Here is a 26350-nt window from a genome sequence, read left to right as displayed (position 1 = left end):
CGAAAGGCACGAAAATTAGACTGTTTGGCCTTTGGTTTGGCCCTGTCCTGAGGCAGAGCATGGCCCTTACCTCCCGTAATGTCAGCGATAATTTCTTTCAAGCCGGGCCCGAATAAGGTCTGCCCTTTGAAAGGAATATTAAGCAATTTAGATTTAGAAGTCACATCAGCTGACCAGGATTTAAGCCATAGCGCTCTGCGCGCTTGGATGGCGAATCCGGAGTTCTTAGTCGTAAGTTTGGTTAAATGTACGACGGCATCAGAAACAAATGCGTTAGCTAGCTTAAGTGCTTTAAGCTTGTTCATAATTTCATCCAATGGAGCTATGCGAATGGCCTCTTCCAGAGACTCAAACCAGAATGCCGCCGTCGCAGCAGTGACAGGCGCAATGCATGCAAGGGGCTGTAAGATAAAACCTTGTTGAACAAACATTTTCTTAAGGTAACCTTCTAATTTTTTATCCATTGGATCTGAAAAGGCACAACTATCCTCCACCGGGATAGTGGTACGCTTAGCTAAAGTAGAAACTGCTCCCTCCACCTTAGGGACCGTCTGCCATAAGTCTCGTGTGGTGGCGTCTATAGGAAACATTTTCCTAAATATGGGAGGAGGGGAAAAAGGCACACTGGGTTTATCCCACTCCTTGCTAATAATCTCTGTAAGCCTTTTAGGTATAGGAAAAACGTCAGTACACACCGGTACCGCATAGTATCTATCCAACCTACATAATTTTTCTGGAATTGCAACCGTGTTACAATAATTCAGAGCCACTAATACCTCCCCTAGCAATATGCGGAGGTTCTCAAGCTTAAATTTAAAATTAGAAATCTCTGAATCCAGTCTCCATGGATCAGATCCGTCACCCACAGAATGAAGCTCTCCGTCTTCATGTTCTGCAAATTGTGACGCAGTATCGGACATGGCTCTCACATCATCAGCGCGCTCTGTCCTTAACCCAGATCTATCACGCTTGCCTCTTAATTCTGGAAATTTAGATAATACTTCTGTCATAACAGTAGCCATGTCTTGCAAAGTGATTTGTAAGGGCCTCCCTGATGTACTTGGCGCCACAAAATCACGCACCTCCTGAGCGGGAGGCGAAGGTACTGACACGTGAGGAGAGTTAGTCGGCATAACTTCCCCCTCGTTGTCTGGTGATAATTTCTTTACATGTAAAGACTGACTTTTATTTAAAGTTACATCAATGCATTTAGTACACAACTTTCTATGGGGATCCACATTGGCCTTCATACATAGTGAACAAACAGATTAATCTGTGTCAAACATGTTTAAACAGACTAGCAATGAGACTAGCAAGCTTGGAAAATAATTTTCAAATAAATTTACAAGCAATATAAAAAACGCTACTGTTGTTTTAGTATCCTGTCTTCACATTTAAAGTGTTATTTACCTATTTACATTTAAGGGTCCTATTATTCTTGGGCTTCCTCAGCATCAACAATACAAACTGAGACACTATTTATCTACAAATATATCTTGTTTTTCAAGTGAAGTAATAGGATATATATATGGGATAGATGCCTTGCTAATACTAACATTCCTTATTTAACTTTTGTTTGGTTACATGCTTCCTCTGAACTGTTTGAAAGCAGACTAAGCTGTTTATGTTTTATAACTTTTGAAAGATGGCTCTTTTACTCTATTTACTCCTTACACATCTCTATTATACCAAACTAAACATCTCCCACATTTGAGGTGCATTTAAATGTGGGTGACAGTTTATATAAGGTGTGTGCCTGTTGCTGGGCATAGGGCCCGTGCCTAGGCGGCAGAAGCACACTAATGTTTTATTCAGCTGCTTTAGCGCTTGTTCTCCCTATAGAAATCTTCCCCTTATAGCATCTGCATTTTATATGTTTCTGTGAATCTCATTATCTCTTCAGTCCCAGTGTGTAATTTTTTGAGGTGAGGAGATGCTTCCCTGTTCACTTATTTTTAAGGGCAAGATCCCCTTAGATAACTAGCTACTAATATTAATACCTAATAGGTTTGAGCCTGCCTACAGTAAGTTTTGTTCCCCTCCTCGTCCTAGATAGATACCAATCTCGGCGTGGAATAATATTATCCCCTATTTTTTGTTTGTTAGCTCATTAATATATTGATTAGTATACATATCAAAATCACGCCCAACTACAATATGAAGTACAACATCAATTCAATACTCCAAGTATGTCCCTGTTGCAGGCTGGCCCTGCATTAACATTCCCATCATCTATATACTTACAACACTCATAATGCAGCGCTATTATCATGAGTAGCTAATCTATATTTACTTCTCCCCTAGTTTTCCACATGCTCTTGAGACCTTAATTAGAGTCATGTTAAGTTCTACCCACCTAGTTTAAATAACCACCTATAGTAGTTAGCCCAATTACAACCTATTTCCTGTGCATCTGTTTGGCAAATTTAGAAGACAAGCTGACATCTCTTATCTGCTTCTCGTAGGTAACTCACCACCTCCACCCCCCACTCCACTAAATATGCCTCCCTTAAGTGGGAGGACTGACTACGCGGTTTTTCTCGCATATACCGCACCCTATATACCCTCCTTTCTAGCTAAATCTTGCAGGTTACCATTATACTCAGCTTTATTTTTTTTCTTAATCTATGCAAGATTGTCCAAATATATATATGCACGTAATACTATTATCCCTTTAGCACCTTACTTAATTTACACACTATTCATATTAGTATGAGATAAAATTATAAAAAACTGAGGTTTACCAACGAGACACACAAGTGGTCTCTTTTGTTTGCACATGCCTTCTTTTATCTTAAATGCTTGTGATGGTCCAAGAGCGGCCTAGGATTTTATTTAAAAGGCATTTAAATATTTGGCATTCTATGTATCTCATGGTTGCATGATATGTAAATTGTTACACTTGCGTTTATTTTCTGTGTTTGTTTTCTCATTCTTGTAACACTAAATCTTACTATATGTGACATGCAATGCAAGAACCTGTTTTTATGACTATTGTATGCCTCTGAATATTCCTCAATAAAAATTATTAAAATAAAAAAAATAAAAAAAAATAAAAAAAACGCTACTGTGCCTTTAAGAAGCACAAAAAGCTGTCACAGTTGAAATAACAATGAACCAAATTAGTTATAGCAACCAAATTTTCACAGTAAATGTATTAAGTTAGCAAAGGATTGCACCCACCAGCAAATGGATGATTAACCCCTTAATACCCAAAAACGGATAACAATTTAATAATTAACGTTTTTATCACAGTCAAACACACTGTCACAGGTCTGCTGTGACTGATTACCTCGCTCAAAATGAATTTTGAAGACCCCTGAGCTCTCTAGAGACGTCCTGGATCATGAAGGATGAAGTAGGAAGATTGTGACTGAATTTTTACTGCGCAAAAAAGCGCTAAAATAGGCCCCTCCCACTCATATTACAACAGTGGGGAAGCTCAGTTAACTGTTTCTATGCAGAAACAAAAGTTAGCCATGTGGTAAAAATCATGCCCCAATAAGTTTTATCACCAAGTACCTCACAAAAAACGATTAACATGCCAGTAAACGTTTTGAACATACATTTTAAAAGTTATGAAGTGTTATTAATAAGCCTGCTACCAGTCGCTGTTACTGCAGTTAAGGCTCATACATTACTTCAGTATTAACAGTATTTTCTGAGTCAAATTCCATTCCCTAGAAAAATACTTCAGTGTACACACACTCATCAGCCTAATACCAGTCGTTACCACTGCATTTAAGGCTGAACTTACATTACATTGGTATCAGCAGTAATTTCTCAGTCAATTCCATTGCTTAGAAAAATAATTTACTGCACATACCTCGTTTGCAGGGGGGCCCTGCATGCTATTCCCCTTTTCTGAAGTTACCTCACTCCTCAGAATGTACGAGAACAGCCAGTGGATCTTAGTTACGTCTGCTAAGATCATAGAAAACGCAGGCAGATTCTTCTTCTAATGCTGCCTGAGAAACAAACAGCAGACTCCAGTGCCATTTAAAATAACAAACTTTTGATTGAAGAAATAAACTAAGTTTAAAAACACCACAGACCTCTCACAACGACCTATCTTCAGTTAGGTTGCAAGAGAATGACTGGATATGACATGTGAGGGGAGGAGCTATATAGCAGCTCTGCTTGGGTGATCCTCTTGCAACTTCCTGTTGGGGAAGAGATATAATCCCATAAGTAATGGATGACCCGTGGACTGACTACACTTAACAAGAGAAATAACAATCTTAAAAAAAACGGTACTACGCCTTTAAGAGAAAAAAAGCATACACGTTCTGCAAAACAGCCTAAACATGCACCAAATTTTTCAAAATTTTGAATGAAACACAATATAGGTAGTTAAGATTGAACAGCAAAACTTTTTAACAATTAACCCCTTAATTTGAAAACCGAATCGAAAATAGGCCCAGATCCAGAAAAAAAAACCTCAGCACCTTGCCACAGCCCTGCTGTGGCCCTACCTGCCCTCAGGGATCGAAAAGGTGGGGTAAAAGCTTTGAATTGGCCCAAAACATACACCAGGGCCCAAAGGAGTTAGAGCTTGCTGATCAAACTAACTGCACATCTGAGGCGTGAAAATAGGCCACACATCTCACTCGATGTCTCCATAGCCTTACAGAACCGCACCAGAGCGGTTATAACTAGCCATGTGGGTTCTGAAACCCAAAAGTTAAGCCATGTGTGCCCTTAATAAAGCTGCCCAAAACGTTATTGCCCACAAAAACGTTAAAGCACTCCCAAGTCAAAAAATCATAATTTATGTAAGAACTTACCTGATAAATTCATTTCTTTCATATTAGCAAGAGTCCATGAGCTAGTGACGTATGGGATATACATTCCTACCAGGAGGGGCAAAGTTTCCCAAATCTCAAAATGCCTATAAATACACCCCTCACCACACCCACAAATCAGTTTAACGCATAGCCAAGAAGTGGGGTGATAAGAAAAAAGTGCGAAAGCATAAAAAAAAAGGAATTGGAATAATTGTGCTTTATACAAAAAAATCATAACCACCACAACAAGGGTGGGCCTCATGGACTCTTGCTAATATGAAAGAAATGAATTTATCAGGTAAGTTCTTACATAAATTATGTTTTCTTTCATGTAATTAGCAAGAGTCCATGAGCTAGTGACGTATGGGATAATGACTACCCAAGATGTGGATCTTCCACGCAAGAGTCACTAGAGAGGGAGGGATAAAATAAAGACAGCCAATTCCGCTGAAAAAAATCCACACCCAAAATAAAGTTTAAATCTTATAATGAAAAAAACTGAAATTATAAGCAGAAGAATCAAACTGAAACAGCTGCCTGAAGTACTTTTCTACCAAAAACTGCTTCAGAAGAAGAAAACACATCAAAATGGTAGAATTTAGTAAAAGTATGCAAAGAAGACCAAGTTGCTGCTTTGCAAATCTGATCAATCGAAGCTTCATTCCTAAACGCCCAGGAAGTAGAAACTGACCTAGTAGAATGAGCTGTAATCCTTTGAGGCAGAGTTTTACCCGACTCGACATAAGCATGATAAATTAAAGATTTCAACCAAGATGCCAAAGAAATGGCAGAGGCCTTCTGACCTTTCCTAGAACCAGAAAAGATAACAAATAGACTAGAAGTCTTTCGGAAATTCTTAGTAGCTTCAACATAATATTTCAAAGCTCTAACTACATCCAAAGAATGCAATGATCTCTCCTTAGAATTCTTAGGATTAAGACATAATGAAGGAACCACAATTTCTCTACTAATAATGTTAGAATTCACAACCTTAGGTAAAAATTGAAAAGAAGTTCGCAACACCACCTTATCCTGATGAAAAATCAGAAAAGGAGACTCACAAGAAAGAGCAGATAATTCAGAAACTCTTCTAGCAGAAGAGATGGCCAAAAGAAACAAAACTTTCCAAGAAAGTAATTTAATGTCCAATGAATGCATAGGTTCAAACGGAGGAGCTTGAAGAGCCCCCAGAACCAAATTCAAACTCCAAGGAGGAGAAATTGACTTAATGACAGGTTTTATACGAACCAAAGCTTGTACAAAACAATGAATATCAGGAAGATTAGCAATCTTTCTGTGAAAAAGAACAGAAAGAGCAGAGATTTGTCCTTTCAAGGAACTTGCAGACAAACCTTTATCCAAACCATCCTGAAGAAACTGTAAAATTCTTGGAATTCTAAAAGAATGCCAGGAAAAATGATGAGAAAGACACCAAGAAATGTAAGTCTTCCAGACTCTATAATATATCTTCCTAGATACAGATTTACGAGCCTGTAACATAGTATTAATCACAGAGTCAGAGAAACCTCTTTGACTAAGAATCAAGCGTTCAATCTCCATACCTTTAAATTTAAGGATTTGAGATCCTGATGGAAAAAAGGACCTTGCGACAGAAGGTCTGGTCTTAATGGAAGAGTCCACGGTTGGCAAGAGGCCATCCGGACAAGATCCGCATACCAAAACCTGTGAGGCCATGCTGGAGCCACCAGCAGAACAAACGAGCACTCCTTCAGAATCTTGGAGATTACTCTTGGAAGAAGAACTAGAGGCGGAAAGATATAGGCAGGATTATACTTCCAAGGAAGCGACAATGCATCCACTGCTTCCGCTTGAGGATCCCTGGATCTGGACAGATACCTGGGAAGTTTCTTGTTTAGATGAGAAGCCATCAGATCTATTTCTGGAAGTCCCCACACATTTGAACAATCTGAAGAAATACCTCTGGGTGAAGAGACCATTCGCCCGGATGTAACGTTTGGCGACTGAGATAATCCGCTTCCCAATTGTCTATACCTGGGATATGAACCGCAGAAACTAGACAGGAGCTGGATTCCGCCCATACCAGTATTCGAGATACTTCTTTCATAGCCAGAGGACTGTGAGTCCCTCCTTGATGATTGATGTATGCCACAGTTGTGACATTGTCTGTCTGAAAACAAATGAACGATTCTCTCTTTAGAAGAGGCCATGACTGAAGAGCTCTGAAAATTGCACGGAGTTCCAAAATATTGATTGGTAATCTCACCTCCTGAGATTCCCAAACCCCTTGTGCTGTCAGAGACCCCCAAACAGCTCCACAACCTGTCAGACTTGCATCTGTTGAAATTACAGTCCAGGTCGGAAGAACAAAAGAAGCCCCCTGAACTAAACGATGGTGATCTGTCCACCACGTCAGAGAGTGTCGTACAATCGGTTTTAAAGATATTAGTTGAGATATCTTTGTGTAATCCCTGCACCACTGGTTCAGCATACAGAGCTGAAGAGGTCGCATGTGAAAACGAGCAAAGGGGATCGCGTCCGATGCAGCAGTCGTAAGAACTAGAATTTCCATGCATAAGGCTACCGAAGGGAATGATTGTGATTGAAGGTTTCGACAAGCTGAGATCAATTTTAGACGTCTCTTGTCTGTCAGAGACAAAGTCATGGACGCTGAATCTATCTGGAAACCTAAAAAGGTTACCCTTGTCTGAGGAATCAATGAACTTTTCGGTAAATTGATCCTCCAACCATGATCTTGAAGAAACAACACAAGTCGATTCGTATGAGATTCTGCTAAATGTGAAGACTGAGCAAGTACCAAGATATCGTCCAAATAAGGAAATACCACAATACCCTGTTCTCTGATTACAGACAGAAGGGCACGAGAACCTTTGTAAAAATTCTTGGAGCTGTTGCTAGGCCAAACGGCAGAGCCACAAACTGGTAATGCTTGTCTAGGAAAGAGAATCTCAGAAACTGATAGTGATCTGGATGAATCGGAATATGCAGATATGCATCCTGTAAATCTATTGTGGACATATAATGCCCTTGCTGAACAAAAGGCAGGATAGTCCTTATAGTTACCATTTTGAATGTTGGTATCCTTACATAACGATTCAATATTTTTAGATCCAGAACTGGTCTGAAGGAATTCTCCTTCTTTGGTACAATGAAGAGATTTGAATAAAACCCCAGCCCCTGTTCCAGAACTGGAACTGGCATAATTACTCCAGCCAACTCTAGATTTGAAACACATTTCAGAAATGCTTGAGCCTTGGCTGGATTTACTGGGACACGGGACAGAAAAAATCTCTTTGCAGGAGGCCTTATCTTGAAGCCAATTCTGTACCCTTCTGAAACAATATTTTGAATCCAAAGATTGTGAATTGAATTGATCCAAATTTCTTTGAAAAATCGTAGTCTGCCCCCTACCAGCTGGGCTGGAATGAGGGCCGCACCTTCATGTGGACTTGGGAGCTGGCTTTGATTTTCTAAAAGGCTTGGATTTATTCCAGACTGGAGATGGTTTCCAAACTGATACCGCTCCTGTGGGTGAAGGATCAGGTTTTTGTTCCTTATTGTGACGAAAGGAACGAAAACGATTATTAGACCTAAATTTACCTTTAGATTTTTTATCCTGTGGTAAAAAAGTCCCTTTCCCTCCAGTAACAGTTGAGATAATAGAATCCAACTGAGAACCAAATAATTTATTACCCTGGAAAGAAAGGGAAAGCAAAGTTGACTTAGAAGACATATCAGCATTCCAAGTTTTAAGCCATAAAGCTCTTCTAGCTAAAATAGCTAGAGACATATACCTGACATCAACTCTAATGATATCAAAGATGGCATCACAAATAAAATTATTAGCATGTTGAAGAAGATTAATAATGCTATGAGAATTATGATCTGTTACTTGTTGCGCTAAAGCTTCTAACCAAAAAGTTGAAGCTGCAGCAACATCCGCTAAAGATATAGCAGGTCTAAGAAGATTACCTGAACATAAGTAAGCTTTCCTTAGAAAGGATTCAATCTTCCTATCTAAAGGATCCTTAAAGGAAGTACTATCTGCCGTAGGAATAGTAGTACGTTTAGCAAGAGTAGAGACAGCCCCATCAACTTTAGGGATTTTGTCCCAAAATTCTAATCTGTCAGATGGCACAGGATATAATTGCTTAAAACGTTTAGAAGGAGTAAATGAATTACCCAAATTATTCCATTCCCTGGAGATTACTTCAGAAATAGCATCAGGGACAGGAAAAACTTCTGGAATAACTACAGGAGATTTAAAAACCTTATTTAAACGTTTAGATTTAGTATCAAGAGGACCAGAATCCTCTATTTCTAATGCAATTAAGACTTCTTTAAGTAAAGAACGAATAAATTCCATTTTGAATAAATATGAAGATTTATCAGCATCAACCTCTGAGACAGAATCCTCTGAACCAGAGGAACCATTATCAGAATCAGAATGATGATGTTCATTTAAAAATTCATCTGAAAAATGAGAAGTTTTAAAAGACCTTTTACGTTTACTAGAAGGAGGAATAACAGACATAGCCTTCTTAATGGATTTAGAAACAAAATCTCTTATGTTAACAGGAACACTCTGAGTATTAGATGTTGACGGAACAGCAACAGGTAATGTAACATTACTAAAGGAAATATTATCTGCATTAACAAGTTTGTCATGACATTCATTACAAACAACAGCTGGAGGAACAAATACCACAAGTTTACAGCAGATACACTTAACTTTGGTAGATCCAGCACCAGGCAGCGTTTTTCCAGAAGTATCTTCTGACTCAGTGTCAATCTGGGACATCTTGCAATATGTAATAGAAAAAACAACATATAAAGCAAAATTGATCAAATTCCTTAAATGACAGTTTCAGGAATGGGAAAAAATGCCAGTGAACAAGCTTCTAGCAACCAGAAGCAATAAATAATGAGACTTAAATAATGTGGAGACAATAGTGACGCCCATATTTTTTAGCGCCAAAAAAGACGCCCACATTATTTGGCGCCTAAATGCTTTTGGTGCCAAAAATGACGCCACATCCGGAACGCCGACACTTTTGGCGCAAAAAAAAGTCAAAAATGACGCAACTTCCGGCGACACGTATGATGCCGGAAACAGAAAAAAAAAATTGCGCCAAAAAAGTCAGCGCCAAGAATGACGCAATAAAATGAAGCATTTTCAGCCCCCGCGAGCCTAACAGCCCACAGGGAAAAAAAGTCAAATTTTAAGGTAAGAAAAGGAAAAAAAAAAATTGATTTATTCATATGCATTATCCCAAATATGAAACTGACTGTCTGAAATAAGGAACGTTGAACATCCTGAGTCAAGGCAAATAAATGTTTGAATACATATATTTAGAACTTTATATAAAAGTGCCCAACCATAGCTTAGAGTGTCACTGAAAATAAGACTTACTTACCCCAGGACACTCATCTACATGTAGTAGAAAGCCAAACCAGTACGGAAACGAGAATCAGTAGAGGTAATGGTATATATAAGAGTATATTGTCGATCTGAAAAGGGAGGTAAGAGATGAATCTCTACGACCGATAACAGAGAACCTATGAAATAGACCCCGTAGAAGGAGATCATTGAATTCAAATAGGCAATACTCTCCTCACATCCCTCTGACATTCACTGCACGCTGAGAGGAAAACCGGGCTCCAACCTGCTGCGGAGCGCATATCAACGTACAATCTAGCACAAACTTACTTCACCACCTCCATAGGAAGCAAAGTTTGTAAAACTGATTTGTGGGTGTGGTGAGGGGTGTATTTATAGGCATTTTGAAGTTTGGGAAACTTTGCCCCTCCTGGTAGGAATGTATATCCCATATGTCGCTAGCTCATGGACTCTTACTAATTACATGAAAGAAATGTTTGCTCCCAAACAGTTGTAATTCAGTGTCAACCATATTAGTAATTGGCCCCATATGCAAGCTAAGTAATGCCCTTGTTTTAGCTCTAGGATTACTGCATACCCTTACCCTCCTGGGTATAATTTCAGCCTTTCTGAAATACACAGTCTCTAAAGAAAAATATGACTGAACATACCTCATTGCTGCATAGCATGAAACCGTTCCTCACACTGAAGTTTCCTGTACTCCTTAGCCTCTGTGGGAACAGCAATGGACCTTAGTTACAAATGCTAAGATCATCATCCTCCAGGCAGCAGTCTTCATCCATCTGCTGCCTGAGAGTAAATAGTACACACCGGTACCATTTAAAATAAACTCTTGCTTGAAGAAATTAAAAACTATTATTTTATCACCTCTTTCACTTTACCCTTCCTAGTACTTAGAGTAGGCAAAGAGAATGACGGGGGGTGGAGTTAAGGGAGGAGCTATATAGACAGCTCTGCTGTGGTGCTCTTTGCCACTTCCTGTTAGCAGGAGGATAAAATCCCACAAGTAATGGATGAATCCGTGGACTCGTCTTACCTTTATAGAAGAAATACATTTTCCTAAAAAATGCATTTCCCAGATATGAAACCTACAGTCTGCAAAAGGAAATATACTGTAAACCTGAATCATGGCAAATTTAAGTACAATACATATATTTAGAACTTTATATAAATACATAAAGTGCCAAACCATAGCTGAGAGTGTCTTAAGTAATGAAAACATACTTGCCAAAAGACACCCATTCACATATAGCAGATAGTCAAACCAGTACTGAAACTGTTATCAGTGGAGGTAATGGAATATGAGAGTATATTGTCGATCTGAAAAGGGAGGTAGGAGATGATTCTCTACGACCGATAACAGAGAACCTATGAAATAGATCTCCTGTGAGGAAAACCATTGCATTCAATAGGTGATACTCCCTTCACATCCCTCTGACATTCACTGTACTCTGAGAGGAACCGGGCTTCAAAATGCTGAGAAGCGCATATCAACGTAGAAATCTTAGCACAAACTTACCTTACCACCTCCATAGGAGGCAAAGTTTGTAAAACTGAATTGTGGGTGTGGTGAGGGGTGTATTTATAGGCATTTTGAGGTTTGGGAAACTTTGCCCCTTCTGGTAGGATTGTATATCCCATACGTAACTAGCTTATGGACTCTTGCGAATTACATGAAAGAAACACTAATTGTAACTGGGCTGCAAAATCATGAGGAAAAGGGAATTAAGTTTGAGCCAAAAAGTGCACCCCGGGTCCGAAAGGCAAGTCCAGTTGGAGGACCTGGTGCCGTTTCTGAGCACCAGAAATGTACAGTCCTATTCATTCTGGGAGATTTAACAATGTACTGCCATTGCTTTCCAATAAAAATTATATCCTTTTTCTGACAATTTCCCATATTTCCAAATAAGTCTGTAAATATTAAATAATGTATGCCTTACAGTAAAAAAAAAAGCTACTGTAGGGTGTATAGATACCTCATAAAAATATTGAAAATATATGACTGAAACAAGAAAGGGTGAGGATAGTTGGTGTAGCATCTATGTAGATTGGTTGACAACCTTCCAGGGTCCAAGAAAGGAAATTGAGTTTTGAGATACAATGCTATACAATTTGTATATTTTAATATATAATCTTCAAGTTGCATAATCACTATTAAAGACAACATTTACATTTAAAGACAACATTTAAAGACAAAGTATACCTAAGACAAGAAATATAATTAAGGCAGATTGAATGTAGCTTTGTAAACAACACAATCAATTTTCATAGATATATCATTAGAAATGAAAAATATACTTCTTGGTAATTGATTAAAGGGACAGTTAACACCAGAATTTTTGTTGTTTAAAAAGAAAGATAATCCCTTTATTACCCATTCCCCAGTTTTGCATAACCACCACAGTTATAATACACGTTTTACCTCTGTAATTACCTTGTATCTAAGCTTCTGCTGACTACCCCCTTATTTCAGTTCTTTTGACAGACTTGAATTTTAGCCAATCACTGCTCACTCCTAGGTCACTTCACGTGCATGAGCTCAATGTTATCTATATGAGACACATTAACTAATGCCCTCTGGTGGTCAAAATGCATTTAGATTAGAGACAGTCTTCAAGGTCTAAGAAATTAGCATATGAACCTCCTAGGTTAAGCTTTCAACTAAGAATACCAAGAGAACAAAGCAAAATTGGTGATAAAAGTAAATTGGGAAGTTGTTTAAAATTACATGCCCTATTTAAATCATGAAAGTTTTTTTTGGATTTTACTGTCCCTTTAAGTTTGTGCAAAATAAATAGTATAAATAGAAAATTGACAATCTAACAAATAAGCATTTAAACAACATTTACCATCAACAGCAAGTGCTCTGTGCAGAAGGTCCTTAGCAGCTAGTGTAACCGCATTTACAACAGAGAGAGCTCTGCTGCAATTTTTGTCTTCTTCATTAGCTTTGCTAAGAAGTTGTGATTGAAGATCTCCATCATACTCACTCCTAATTTGAGAAAGAAATGAAATATAAACGATATATGCTGTGGTTTAAGGATAAATAAGTTGTACATATTTTAACACTGTTGTAAAGAGGTTTTTTTTTCTGTTATGTTTAAATTAAACAGAAAGAATATTATTTTTGATTTATCTGATTTGGTATTGATCTTTAATTTATAACTTTGTTGAGACAAAACAAAATACAAACCTGTAGTATAATATTTGTGGTATTTGTCCTCGGGTTTGGTTTGTACCATTGCTGCTCAAACTACAAGTGCTGAATGTAAAAGTCACACCATCTGGGCACTGTACTGTGGTCATTCCTCCATCTCCATTAGCTGTGCGACTGCCATAATTTCTCAAGCGCACTGCATACTTCATATTCTCCTAATAGAAAAGAAGACCAAATCAGTATCCCTGACTTGGATTTTCTTCATTTTTTTCTATATTAAACACACTATATTTTCTGAAGGCTTTAGCTTTTTATAGAGAAAAAACTATTTACTTTAGCAGACTTGATTTTAAGATTTTTTTGTCTAGGAAAACAAATCCATATTCCATTTATTGAGCAGCTTTAGCAGCTTAATGCAGTGATAGCCAACCAATATCATCATAAAGTTCACAGCCTTCCAAATGAATGTATAACAACTTTAACCCTCATACTTGGCATACAATAAGTGTTTAAATCCAATGTGTGTGGGAAAGTGTGAAATACTAAGTAAGGGGGTGTAGCTGTTCCCTGGAGGTAAAATAACTAGAATGCGGAAGTCTCCAGGGTCTACCTTTTTCCCATAACTGAGCTAAAGTACTTTCATATTTGTAACAAATTAATATCTATTTCTAAATACAAAATCTATCTAAAATATAATATGTATGTATTAATATGATATATTCATAGTGTTTAAACTAAAATGCCATTTATCCATGACAACTAAAATCTATTTCTGGGCTAAATAAATTATTTCCCATCAGTCATAGAGGCTTATATCTGACACCATTTTTGTGGTGGGAATAGTTCCCATCAATCAGAGAATTCATAGAGCAACATACGATATAACAAAATCAAGTATTTAGCAGTCTTTATTAGGCCGCAGGGCTCAGTAGCGTAACTGATTTTGTTGTCTATTGTGTAAAAATTGTATTCCTCAAAATAAGAGCATGCAATTTTAAGCAACTTTCTAATTTACTCATATACATTTTTCTTCATTCTCGTAGTATCTTTATTTGAAAAAGCAGGAATGTAAGCTTAGGAACCGGACCATTTTTGGTTCAGCATTCTGGGTAGCGCTTGCAGATTGGTGGCTACATATGGGTTTCATATCCCTATAAGTTAATTAGATTTTATCCTATTTGAAAGTGAAGGTCAATTTTGACGAATTTGTGCCATGTTTTTATTAATCCTATTAAAAACAAGGGCATTTTAATTCATCAAAATTGACATTTTAAGCGTTTTCTACAAACACTTACCTTTTAATCCTGAGAGCCGCTGCAGCGCTTCCTCCGTCCGTCGAAAGCCCTCTTCGCGGGTCCAAAATGACTAATCCGGCTTCATCCAATCACAGCGTTCCCTCGGGCCATGATCCCCCGGGGGGGAACGCCATGATTGGAGGAAGCCGGATTTGTCATTTCTGACGTAAGCAGAGGCTTCCGACGGCCGGCGGAATCGATGGAACAGCTTTCATGATTAAAAGGTAAGTTTTTGAAGAAAACTCTTGAAATGTCAATTTTGATGAATTAAAGTGCCCTTGTTTTTAATAGGATTACTAAAAAACGGGCACTAATTTGTCAAAATTGACCTTCACTTTAAAGCAAAGCAATAATTTTCCTGTATTACAAATCATGCCAAATGTTGGTCTTAGTCTCTACTTAAGTTTAAATAAAATGCTGTAGCAGAACGCTAAAAAGCTGCTAGTAATGTTTTACATAATGTTGTGAGCCTTTAGGGAACTAAACAAAAAGTTAAATATATCCTCTGAAAAACAATGATTAACATGTGTGTGTTTGTGTATGTATATAAAAACAATTCTGAAAAATACCTTTAAAGGCACAGCTTTGTCAAGTCTGATCTCTGCAATGTCACTGGGCGAATCATCCGTAGTATATGTGCCTTTCACTAACTCTAGAGATGTCCATCTGTGAGAATGAGCAGCATCCCCAGAGTGGTCACTCTGAAACATATTTAAAAAAGATTACATCTAAAATTTGTAAAATAGCCTTTGCTTTATATACAGTACACAAATTTGAGAAAGCTAAGGAATTCAAATAAATACAAGATTAGCAATGTTTTATCAATTCAAATTAACATTTAATTAAGTTTCTTTCCTGAGAATTACTGTTCCTGGCCACTAGGAGGAGACAATGCCCCCCAAACCCCAAGAGCTCTATAAAACCCCTCCCACCTTACTAGAAACTAGTCTGACTTATAGCCAACCAAGAAAGGTAATTGTCTTTGGATAATTTATTCTGCCAAATGAAAAGATGGATCCTGTACCAAGACACTAAACTACTCTGGGCTCTTATCACAGACAAAAAAAACAAAAAACAAAACATAATTTATGTAAGAACTTACCTGATAAATTCATTTCTTTCATATTGGCAAGAGTCCATGAGCTAGTGACGTATGGGATATACAATCCTACCAGTAGGGGCAAAGTTTCCCAAACCTCAAAATGCCTATAAATACACCCCTCACCACACCCACAATTCAGTTTAACGAATAGCCAAGAAGTGTTGTGATAAAGAAAAGAGTAAAAAGCATCAACAAAGTTATTTGGAAATAATTGTGCTTTAGACAAAAAATCATAACCACCATAAAAAAAGGTGGGCCTCATGGACTCTTGCTAATATGAAAGAAATGAATTTATCAGGTAAGGTCTTGCATAAATTATGTTTTCTTTCATGTAATTGGCAAGAGTACATGAGCTAGTGACGTATGGGATAGCAATACCCAAGATGTGGAACTCCACGCAAGAGTCACTAGAGAGGGAGGGACAAAATAAAAACAGCAAACTTGCTGAAAAAAATAAATCCACAACCCAAATATAAGTTTATTCTCAAAAACGAAAAAGAAAAACTTAAATCATAAGCAGAAGAATCAAACTGAAACAGCTGCCAGAAGAACCAAACCTGTTTCCGAAGAAGCAAGCAAAATGGTAGAATTTAGTAAATGTATGCAAATAAGACCAAGATGCTGCTTTGCAAATCTGATCAATAGTAGCTTCATTCTATAAAGCCCAAGAAGTGGAAACTGATCTAGTAGAATGAGCTGCAATTCTCTGAGGCGGGGCTTTACCCGACTCAAAATAAGCTTGATGAATCAAAAGCTTTAACCACGATGCCAAAGAAACGGCAGAAGCCTTCTGACCTTTCCTGGAACCAGAAAAGAAAATTAATAGACTAGAAGTCTTCCTGAAATCTTTAGTGGCTTCAACATAATATTTCAGTGCTCTCACCAAAGATCAAAGATCTCTCCAAAGAATTCTTAGGATTAGGACACAAAGAAGAGACAACAATTTCTCTATTAATGTTGTTAGAATTCACAACCTTAGGTAAGAATTTAAATGAAGTCCGCAAAACTGCCTTATCCTGAGGAAAAATCATAAAAGGAGATTCACAAGAGAGAGTGGATGATTCAGAAACTCTTCTAGCAGAAGAAATGGTCAAAAGGAACAACACTTTCCAGGAAAGTAGTTTAATGTCCAAAGAATGCATAGGCTCAAATGGAGGAGTCTGCAAAGCCTTCAAAACCAAATTAAGACTCCAAGGAGGAGAGATTGATTTTATGACGAGCTTGATACGAACCAAAGCCTGTACAAAACAATGAATATCAGGAAGTTTAGCAATTTTCCTGTGGAATAAAACCGAAAGAGCAGAGATTTGTCCTTTCAAGGAACTTGCAGACAAACCTTTATCCAAAATATCTTGAAGAAACTGTAAAATTCTAGGAATGCTAAAAGAATGCCAGGAGAATTTATGAGAAGAACACCATGAAATATAAGTCTTCCAAACTTGATAAATCTTTCTAGAAACAGATTTACGAGCCTGCAACCTAGTATTAATCACTGAGTCAGAGAAACCTCTATGACTAAGCACTAAGCGTTCAATTTCCATACCTTTAAATTGAATGATTTGAGATCCTGATGGAAAAACTGACCTTGAGATAGAAGGTCTGGCCTTAATGGAAGTGGCCAAGGTTGGCAACTAGACATCCGAACAAGATCCGCAAACCAAAACCTGTGAGACCATGCTGGAGCCACCAGCAGCACAAACGATTGCTCCAAGATGATTTTGGAGATCACTCTTGGAAGAAGAACTAGAGGCGGGAAAATATAAGCAGGTTGATAACACCACGGAAGTGTCAACAAATCCACTGCTTCCGCCTGAGGATCCCTGGACCTGGACAGGTACCTGGGAAGTTTCTTGTTTAGATGAGATGCCATCAGATCTATTTCTGGAAGCCCCCACATCTGAACAATTTGAGAAAACACATCTGGGTGAAGAGACCATTCTCCCGGATGTAAAGTCTGACGACTGAGATAATCCGCTTCTCAATTGTCTATACCTGGGATATGAACCGCAGAAATTAGACAGGAGCTGGATTCCGCCCAAACAAGTATCCGAGATACTTCTTTCATAGCTTGAGGACTGTGAGTCTAACCCTGATGATTGACATATGCCACAGTTGTGATATTGTCTCTCTGAAAACAAATGAACGGTTCGCTCTTCAACAGAGGACAAAACTGAAGAGCCCTGAGAATTGCACGGAGTTCCAAAATATTGATTGGTAATCTCGCCTCTTGAGATTTCCAAACCCCTTGTGCTGTCAGAGATCCCCAAACAGCTCCCCAACCTGAAAGACTTGCATCTGTTGTGATCACAGTCCAGGTTGGATGAATGAAAGCGGCCCCTAAAATTATACGATGGTGATCTAACCACCAAGTCAGAGAAAGTCCAACATTGGGATTTAAGGATATTAATTGTGATATCCTTGTATAATTCCTGCACCATTGGTTCAGCATACAAAGCTGGAGAGGTCTCATATGAAAACGAGCAAAGGGGATCGCGTCCGATGCTGCAGTCATGAGACCTAAAACATCCATGCACATAGCTACTGAAGGGAATGGCTGAGACTGAAGGTTCCGACAGGCTGCAACCAATTTCAAACGTCTCTTGTCTGTTAGAGACAAAGTCATGGACACTAAATCTATCTGGAAACCTAAAAACATAATTTATGTAAGAACTTACCTGATAAATTCATTTCTTTCATATTAGCAAGAGTCCATGAGCTAGTGACGTATGGGATAATGACTACCCAAGATGTGGATCTTCCACGCAAGAGTCACTAGAGAGGGAGGGATAAAATAAAGACAGCCAATTCCGCTGAAAATAATCCACACCCAAAAATAAAGTTTAAATCTTATAATGAAAAAAACTGAAATTATAAGCAGAAGAATCAAACTGAAACAGCTGCCTGAAGTACTTTTCTACCAAAAACTGCTTCAGAAGAAGAAAACACATCAAAATGGTAGAATTTAGTAAAAGTATGCAAAGAAGACCAAGTTGCTGCTTTGCAAATCTGATCAACCGAAGCTTCATTCCTAAACGCCCAGGAAGTAGAAACTGACCTAGTAGAATGAGCTGTAATCCTTTGAGGCGGAGTTTTACCCGACTCAACATAAGCATGATGAATTAAAGATTTCAACCAAGATGCCAAAGAAATGGCAGAGGCCTTCTGACCTTTCCTAGAACCGGAAAATATAACAAATAGACTAGAAGTCTTTCGGAAATTCTTAGTAGCTTCAACATAATATTTCAAAGCTCTAACTACATCCAAAGAATACAATGATCTCTCCTTAGAATTCTTAGGATTAGGACACAATGAAGGAACCACAATTTCTCTACTAATGTTGTTAGAATTCACAACCTTAGGTAAAAATTGAAAAGAAGTTCGCAACACCGCCTTATCCTGATGAAAAATCAGAAAAGGAGACTCACAAGAAAGAGCAGATAATTCAGAAACTCTTCTAGCAGAAGAGATGGCCAAAAGAAACAAAACTTTCCAAGAAAGTAATTTAATGTCCAATGAATGCATAGGTTCAAACGGAGGAGCTTGAAGAGCCCCCAGAACCAAATTCAAACTCCAAGGAGGAGAAATTGACTTAATGACAGGCTTTATACGAACCAAAGCTTGTACAAAACAATGAATATCAGGAAGAATAGCAATCTTTCTGTGAAAAAAGAACAGAAAGAGCAGAGATTTGTCCTTTCAAGGAACTTGCAGACAAACCTTTATCCAAACCATCCTGAAGAAACTGTAGAATTCTCGGAATTCTAAAAGAATGCCAGGAAAAATGATGAGAAAGACACCAAGAAATGTAAGTCTTCCAAACTCAATAATATATCTTCCTAGATACAGATTTACGAGCCTGTAACATAGTACTAATCACAGAGTCAGAGAAACCTCTGACTAAGAATCAAGCGTTCAATCTCCATACCTTTAAATTTAAGGATTTGAGATCCTGATGGAAAAAAGGACCTTGTGACAGAAGGTCTGGTCTTAACGGAAGAGTCCATGGTTGGCAAGAGGCCATCCGGACAAGATCCGCATACCAAAACCTGTGAGGCCATGCTGGAGCCACCAGCAGAACAAACGAGCATTCCTTCAGAATCTTGGAGATTACTCTTGGAAGAAGAACTAGAGGCGGAAAAATATAGGCAGGATGATACTTCCAAGGAAGTGACAATGCATCCAATGCTTCCGCCTGAGGATCCCTGGATCTGGACAGATACCTGGGAAGTTTCTTGTTTAGATGAGAAGCCATCAGATCTATTTCTGGAAGTCCCCACATTTGAACAATCTGAAGAAATACCTCTGGGTGAAGAGACCATTCGCCCGGATGTAACGTTTGGCGACTGAGATAATCCGCTTCCCAATTGTCTATACCTGGGATATGAACCGCAGAAATTAGAAAGGAGCTGGATTCCGCCCATACCAGCATTCGAGATACTTCTTTCATAGCCAGAGGACTGTGAGTCCCTCCTTGATGATTGATGTATGCCATAGTTGTGACATTGTCTGTCTGAAAACAAACGATTCTCTCTTTAGAAGAGGCCCTGACTGAAGAGCTCTGAAAATTGCACGGAGTTCCAAAATATTGATCGGTAATCTCACCTCCTGAGATTCCCAAACCCCTTGTGCTGTCAGAGACCCCCAAACAGCTCCCCAACCTGTCAGACTTGCATCTGTTGAAATTACAGTCCAGGTCGAAAGAACAAAAGAAGCCCCCTGAACTAAACGATGGTGATCTGTCCACCACGTCAGAGAGTGTCGTACAATCGGTTTTAAAGATATTAATTGAGATATATTTGTGTAATCCCTGCACCACTGGTTCAGCATACAGAGCTGAAGAGGTCGCATGTGAAAACGAGCAAAGGGGATCGCGTCCGATGCAGCAGTCATAAGACCTAAAATTTCCATGCATAAGGCTACCAAAGGGAATGATTGTGACTGAAGGTTTCGACAAGCTGAGATCAATTTTAGACGTCTCTTGTCCGTCAGAGACAGAGTCATGGACACTGAATCTATCTGGAAACCTAAAAAGGTTACCCTTGTCTGAGGAATCAATGAACTTTTCGGTAAATTGATCCTCCAACCATGATCTTGAAGAAACAACACAAGTCGATTCGTATGAGATTCTGCTAAATGTAAAGACTGAGCAAGTACCAAGATATCGTCCAAATAAGGAAATACCACAATACCCTGTTCTCTGATTACAGACAGAAGGGCACCGAGAACCTTTGTAAAAATTCTTGGAGCTGTTGCTAGGCCAAACGGCAGAGCCACAAACTGGTAATGCTTGTCTAGGAAAGATAATCTCAGAAACTGATAGTGATCTGGATGAATCGGAATATGCAGATATGCATCCTGTAAATCTATTGTGGACATATAATGCCCTTGCTGAACAAAAGGCAGGATAGTCCTTACAGTTACCATTTTGAATGTTGGCATCCTTACATAACGATTCAATATTTTTAGATCCAGAACTGGTCTGAAGGAATTCTCCTTCTTTGGTACAATGAAGAGATTTGAATAAAACCCCAGCCCCTGTTCCAGAACTGGAACTGGCATAATTACTCCAGCCAACTCTAGATCTGAAACCCATTTCAGAAATGCTCGCGCCTTCGCTGGGTTTACTGGGACACGGGAAAGAAAAAAATCTCTTTGCAGGAGGCCTTATCTTGAAGCCAATTCTGTACCCTTCTGAAACAATGTTCTGAATCCAAAGATTGTGAATTGAATTGATCCAAATTTCTTTGAAAAAACGTAATCTGCCCCCTACCAGCTGAGCTGGAATGAGGGCCGCACCTTCATGTGGACTTGGGAGCTGGCTTTGGTTTTCTAAAAGGCTTGGATATATTCCAGACTGGAGATGGTTTCCAAACTGATACCGCTCCTGTGGATGAAGGATCAGGCTTTTGTTCCTTATTGTGACGAAAGGAACGAAAACGATTATTAGACCTAAATTTACCTTTAGATTTTTTATCCTGTGGTAAAAAAGTTCCTTTCCCTCCAGTAACAGTTGAGATAATAGAATCCAACTGAGAACCAAATAATTTATTACCCTGGAAAGAAAGGGAAAGCAAAGTAGACTTAGAAGACATATCAGCATTCCAAGTTTTAAGCCATAAAGCTCTTCTAGCTAAAATAGCTAGACATATACCTGACATCAACTCTAATGATATCAAAGATGGCATCACAAATAAAATTATTAGCATGTTGAAGAAGATTAATAATGCTATGAGAATTATGATCTGTTACTTGTTGCGCTAAAGCTTCTAACCAAAAAGTTGAAGCTGCAGCAACATCCGCTAAAGATATAGCAGGTCTAAGAAGATTACCTGAACATAAGTAAGCTTTTCTTAGAAAGGATTCAATTTTCCTATCTAAAGGATCCTTAAAGGAAGTACTATCTGCCGTAGGAATCGTAGTACGCTTAGCAAGAGTAGAGACAGCCCCATCAACCTTAGGGATTTTGTCCCAAAATTCTAATCTGTCAGATGGCACAGGATATAATTGCTTAAAACGTTTAGAAGGAGTAAATGAATTACCCAAATTATTCCATTCCCTGGAGATTACTTCAGAAATAGCATCAGGGACAGGAAAAACTTCTGGAATAACTACAGGAGATTTAAAAACCTTATTTAAACGTTTAGATTTAGTATCAAGAGGACCAGAATCCTCTATTTCTAATGCAATTAAGACTTCTTTAAGTAAAAAACGAATAAATTCCATTTTAAATAAATATGAAGATTTATCAGCATCAACCTCTAAGACAGAATCCTCTGAACCAGAGGAACCATTATCAGAATCAGAATGATGATGTTCATTTAAAAATTCATCTGAAAAATGAGAAGTTTTAAAAGATTTTTTACGTTTACTAGAAGGAGGAATAACAGACATAGCCTTCTTAATGGATTTAGAAACAAAATCTCTTATGTTAACAGGAACACTCTGAGTATTAGATGTTGACGGAACAGCAACAGGTAATGTAACATTACTAAAGGAAATATCTGCATTAACAAGTTTGTCATGACATTCAGTACAAACAACAGCTGGAGGAACAGATACCACAAGTTTACAGCAGATACACTTAACTTTGGTAGATCCAGCACCAGGCAGCGATTTTCCAGAAGTATCTTCTGACTCCGTGTCAATCTGGGACATCTTGCAATATGTAATAGAAAAAACAACATATAAAGCAAAATTGATCAAATTCCTTAAATGACAGTTTCAGGAATGGGAAAAAATGCCAGTGAACAAGCTTCTAGCAACCAGAAGCAATAAATAATGAGACTTAAATAATGTGGAGACAATAGTGACGCCCAAATTTTTTAGCGCCAAAAAAGACGCCTACATTATTTGGCGCCTAAATGCTTTTAGCGCCAAAAATGACGCCACATCCGGAACGCCAACACTTTTGGCGCAAAAAAAACATCAAAAATGACGCAACTTCCGGCGACACGTATGACGCCGGAAACAGAAAAAAGTTTTTTGCGCCAAAAAAGTCCGCGCCAAGAATGACGCAATAAAATGAAGCATTTTCAGCCCCGCGAGCCTAACAGCCCACAGGGAAAAAGTCACATTTTAAGGTAAGAAAAAATTGATTTATTCATATGCATTATCCCAAATATGAAACTGACTGTCTGAAAAAAGGAACGTTGAACATCCTGAGTAAAGGCAAATAAATGTTTGAATACATATATTTATATAAAGTGCCCAACCATAGCTTAGAGTGTCACAGAAAATAAGACTTACTTACCCCAGGACACTCATCTACATGTAGTAGAAAGCAAAACCAGTACTGAAATGAGAATCAGTAGAGGTAATGGTATATATAAGAGTATATATAAGAGTATATCGTCGATCTGAAAAGGGAGGTAAGAGATGAATCTCTACGACCGATAACAGAGAACCTATGAAATAGACCCCGTAGAAGGAGATCATTGAATTCAAATAGGCAATACTCTCCTCACATCCCTCTGACATTCACTGCACGCTGAGAGGAAAACCGGGCTCCAACCTGCTGCGGAGCGCATATCAACGTAGAATCTAGCACAAACTTACTTCACCACCTCCATAGGAGGCAAAGTTTGTAAAACTGATTTGTGGGTGTGGTGAGGGGTGTATTTATAGGCATTTTGAGGTTTGGGAAACTTTGCCCCTCCTGGTAGGAATGTATATCCCATACGTCACTAGCTCATGGACTCTTGCTAATTACATGAAAGAAAAGGTTACCTTGTCTGAGGAATCAAATAACTTTTTGGTAAATTGATCCTCCAACCATGTTTTTGAAGAAACAACACTAGTTGATTCTTGTGAGATTCTGCAAAATGTAAAGAGTACCAAGATATCGTCCAAATAAGGAAACACCGCAATACCCCGCTCTTTGATTACAGAAAGTAGAGCACCGAGAACCTTTGAAAAGATTCTTGGAGCTGTTGCTAAGCCAAAAGGAAGAGCAACAAATTGGTAATGCTTGTCTAGAAAAGAGAATCTCAGGAACTGATAGTGATCTGCATGAATCGGAATATGAAGCTATGCATCCTGTAAGTCTATTGTGGACATATAATGCCCTTGCTTAACAAAAGGCAGAATAGTCCTTATAGTCACCATCTTGAAAGTTGGTACTCTTACATATCGATTCAAAAGTTTTAGATCCAAAACTGGTCTGAATGAATTTTATTTCTTTGGGATAATGAATAGATTTGCATAAAACCCCAGGCCCTGTTCCTGAAAAGGATCTGGCATGATTAAATCTGATAACTACAGGTCTGAAACACACTTCAGGAAAGCCTGAGCCTTTATTGGGTTCGCTGGAATGCGTGAGAGAAAAAATCTTCTCACAGGTGGTCTTACTCTGAATCCTATTCTGTACCCCTGAGAGACAATACTCTGAATCCAATGATTTTGGACCGAACTGATCCAAACATCTTTAAACATTTTAATCTGCCCCCTACCAGCTGAGCTGAAATGAGGGCTGCACCTTCATGCAGACTTGGGGGCTGGCTTTGATCTCTTAAAAGGCTTGGATTTATTCCAATTTGAGGAAGGCTTCCAATTGGAAACAGATTCCTTTGGGGAAGGATTAGATTTCTGTTCCTTATTATGTAGAAAGGAACGAAAACGGTTAGAAGTTTTAGATTTACCTTTAGGTTTTTTATCCTGAGGCCAAAAAACTCCCTTCCCCCCAGTGACAGTTGAAATTATTAAATCCAACTGAGAACCAAATAATGTATTACCTTGGAAAGAAAGAGAAAGCAATCTGGATGTAGAAGTCATATCAGCATTCCAAGATTTGAGCCACAAAGCTCTTCTAGCTAAAATAGCTAAAGACATATTTAACATCAATTTTGATGATATCAAAATTGGCATAAAAAATGAAATGATTAGCATGTTGAATCAACTTAACAATGCTAGACAAATCATGATCTGATACTTGTTGCGCTAAAGTTTCCAACCAAAAAGTTGAAGCAGCTGCAACATCAGCCAAAGAAATTGCAGGCCTAAGAATATGACCTGAATATAAATAAGTCTTCCTTAAATAAGATTCAAGTTTCCTATCTAAAGGATCTTTAAAAGAAGTACTATCTTCCATAGGAAAAGTAGTACGTTTAGCAAGAGTGGAGATAACCCCATCAACCTTGGGGATCTTTTCCCAAAACTCCAATGTAACTGCTGACAAAGGATACAATTTTTTAAACCTTGAAGGATAAAAAGTACCCGGCCTATTCCATTCTTTAGAAATCATATTAGAAATAGCATCAGGAACTGGAAAAACCTCTGGAATAACCACAGGAGTTTTTTTAAACAGAATTTAAATGTTTACTAGTTTTAATATCAAGAGGACTAGTTTCCTCCATATCCAATGTAATCAACACTTCTTTTAATAAAGAACGAATATACTCCGTTTTAAATAAATAAGAGGATTTGTCAGTGTCAATATCTGAGGCAAGATCTTCTGAATCAGATAGATCCTCATCAGAGAAGGATAAATCAGTATGTTGCCGGTCATTTGAAATTTCATCAACTCTAAGGGAAGATTTAAAAGACTTTTTACGTTTATTAGAAGGCGGGATGGCAGACAAAGCCTTCTGCATAGAATTAGAAATAAATTCTTTTAAATTTACAGGTATATATTGTACATTAAATGTTGAGGGAACAGCAACAGGTAATGAACTACTACTGATGGATACATTTTCTGCATGTAAAAGTTTATCATGACAACTATTACAAACCACAGCTGGAGGTATAATCTCCACAAGTTTACAAAAAATGCACTTCGCTTTGGTAGAACTGTTTTCAGGCAGCTGGGATCCAACAGTGAATTCTTAGACAGAATCAGTTTGAGACATCTTGCAAATGTAAGAGAAAAAAAAAACAACATATAAAGCAAAATTATCAATTTCCTTATATGGCAGTTTCAGGAATGGGAAAAAATGCAAACAGCATAGCCCTTTGACATAGAAAAAGGCAAGAGGCAAATAAAAATGGGGTCTTAAATAATGAAAATATTTGGCGCCAAGTATGACGCACAAAAAACAGAAAAATATTTTTTGGCACCAAAAACGTCACACTCGCGTTATAGATGATGCAACCTTGTGAAGGACTCGGCATCAA

General features: G+C 38.2%; 1 protein-coding gene across 1 annotated transcript in view; it reads right to left on the bottom strand.

The window, feature by feature from the left end:
* The window catches only part of MYCBP2 (MYC binding protein 2), a gene marked incomplete in the record, with an annotated part of 1460675 nt that overhangs the window by 629966 nt on the left and 804359 nt on the right, over nucleotides 1-26350 (bottom strand). The window contains 3 exon segments of the mRNA XM_053707907.1: nucleotides 13038-13180; nucleotides 13382-13560; nucleotides 15210-15341. Coding sequence (XP_053563882.1) covers nucleotides 13038-13180; nucleotides 13382-13560; nucleotides 15210-15341 — 454 coding nt within the window.

Source organism: Bombina bombina, chromosome 3, assembly GCF_027579735.1.
Source record: "Bombina bombina isolate aBomBom1 chromosome 3, aBomBom1.pri, whole genome shotgun sequence".
Taxonomy (NCBI): Eukaryota; Metazoa; Chordata; class Amphibia; order Anura; family Bombinatoridae; genus Bombina; species Bombina bombina.
Note: the sequence above shows the minus strand (reverse complement) of the source record. Positions and strands in the feature narration are given on the sequence as shown.